The sequence below is a fragment of the Temnothorax americanus genome, unplaced genomic scaffold (genome assembly GCF_048541705.1).
Source record: "Temnothorax americanus isolate GAGA-0224 unplaced genomic scaffold, ASM4854170v1 Scaffold163, whole genome shotgun sequence".
Taxonomy (NCBI): Eukaryota; Metazoa; Arthropoda; class Insecta; order Hymenoptera; family Formicidae; genus Temnothorax; species Temnothorax americanus.
This window is the reverse complement of record NW_027509300.1, coordinates 173,225-175,304: the sequence shown is the minus strand read 5'-3', so window position 1 is coordinate 175,304 and position 2,080 is coordinate 173,225. Positions and strand designations below refer to the sequence as shown.

General features: G+C 45.1%; 1 protein-coding gene across 1 annotated transcript; it reads left to right on the top strand.

Annotated features, from left to right (window-relative positions):
* Positions 1–1,006: 1,006 nt before the first annotated feature.
* On the top strand, positions 1,007–1,384 carry LOC143895678 (uncharacterized). The gene has a single exon (XM_077402971.1). The coding sequence runs from the start codon at positions 1,007–1,009 to the stop codon at positions 1,382–1,384; it is 378 nt and encodes a 125-aa protein (XP_077259097.1).
* The last annotated feature ends 696 nt before the right edge of the window (positions 1,385–2,080 follow it).

The window sequence follows — 2,080 nt, the reverse complement described above, 5'->3', positions numbered from 1 at the left end:
TAGTAACCGTGTCCGATCGACACCGTGTCCAAATGCAACTAAATGTGTACGATAGTAACTGTGTCCGATCGGGATTGTGTCCAATCGGCACCGTGTCCAATCGGCACCGTGTCCGATCGGCACTGTGTCTGAACGGCACCGTGTCCGTACGGCACCGTGTCCGAATGGCACCGTGTCCGATCGACATCGTGTTTGATAGTAACTGTGTCCAATCGTGATTGTGTCCGATCGGCACCGTGTCCGAACGGCACCGTGTCCAATCGACATCGTGTCCGATAGTAACTGTGTTCAATCGGCACCGTGTCCGAACGCCACCGTGTCCGATCGGGAAATATTGTCGTGTCCGATTTGTAATGTGCGCAATCGGGGCAATCCCGTTCAGAAGCGGTTACGAAATGTTCAGAAACTGCTACAAACGATGCACTAGAAGCAGAAACGGCGACAACGAAACATGAGACCGTTAAAATCGACCGATATGGATAAAAATATCGAAAAGCGACGGTTGGTGGACAAATTGCACGCATCGGCGAGAAGAAATTTTCCCCGCAGACACGTCATAGTGCGAGGGTACGACGATCTGTGGCAAGCTGATATCGTTGAGATGCGCCCGTACTCACGTTTCAACGGAGGCTACCACTACATACTTACCGTCATCGATGTGTTGAGCAAGTATGCGTGGGTCGTGCCGCTCAAGTGTAAAGGTGGCAGCGAGACAGCTGACGCTATCGCTGAGATAATTCGAGATAGCAAGAGGTGCCCTAGTAATCTACAAACCGACATGGGGAAGGAATTTTACAACATCGACGTGCAACGTCTCGTGAGAAAACACGACATCAATCATTATTCCACGTATTTGGTGATGAAGGCATCGGTTGTCAAGCGATTCAATCGCACGTTAAAAATCAATATGTGGAAAATGTTTACGCTCAATGGAAATTACAAGTGGGTCGACGCCTTGCCGCGACTCGTGTCGGATTACAACGCAAGCAAGCATCGAACGATCGGCATGCGACTCGTCGACGTTACCCCCGCGATCGCCGAAAGACTCTTGGCTACGGTGTACAGCGCGATAAAGATCGCGGGCCCGGCAAAGTTCAAAGCGGGCGACTCGGTACGCTTCAGCAAATACAAGACAATTTTCGAAAAGGGGTATACGCCGAACTGGACAACCGAGGTGTTTAAGATCGTTAAAGTGCAGCGTACCAATCCCGTAACCTATCTACACGAGGACTATCGTGGAAAATCCGTCGCTGAAGCGTTCTACGAATACGAGTTGCATCGCGCGACTTATCCTGACGTGTATCTCGTGGTGAAAGTACTGCGCAGAAGGGGCGACGAAGTTTACGTGAAACGGCTGGGATTCGATGGATCGCACAACTCTTGAATACACAAGAATAATGTTATTTAATTTGTGCAAACTGTATTTTATTCTTAATACAAAAAATTATACATGTAAAATGTTTGAAAAATATGTGATACATATACAGTATATAATATAAAATATTAAATACTAAATACATGTGCGCGATATCCTTATTAATATCCTTTCTCATATATAATACGATATTTACTCGAGGACTATTTCTTACATATATACATTATACTACATACATACATTACGTACATACATTTATATGTACATACATACATACATGCATACATACATTATATTACATACATACATGAATTTTTACTGTTCCTTATTATGATAACTACTATGATAAAGGTATGCGATAATGTCCCCACGGCAACGTATCGGTCGAATCCGACACGATATATCGCTTATCGTCGTACGGACTCAGAGCGATTTTCGTCTCGCTAATAGTGTACACTTCGTGCATTTTCGATCTTATGCACGACTGCGGTCGAGTCATTTCAATCTCATTGTTCAAACACCGCGTGTAGTCGTCGAATGTGATGGTGCGCGCAATGACGTTGCTTTTGACACTTTTCGGTTTTTACAATTTTTTTTGCCATCGACTCGCAAGGCGTACATTTTCGCCCTAAATCCAACGAATTCGGTCATAATGACCCCGTTGTTTTCATCCTTCATCAGGCCCGGCACTTTTTTATTGACGAG

Excerpts from the sequence above, each read along its gene's own strand:
- LOC143895678 (XM_077402971.1), top strand. The coding sequence starts at position 1,007 with ATGCGACTCGTCGACGTTACCCCCGCGATCGCCGAAAGACTCTTGGCT.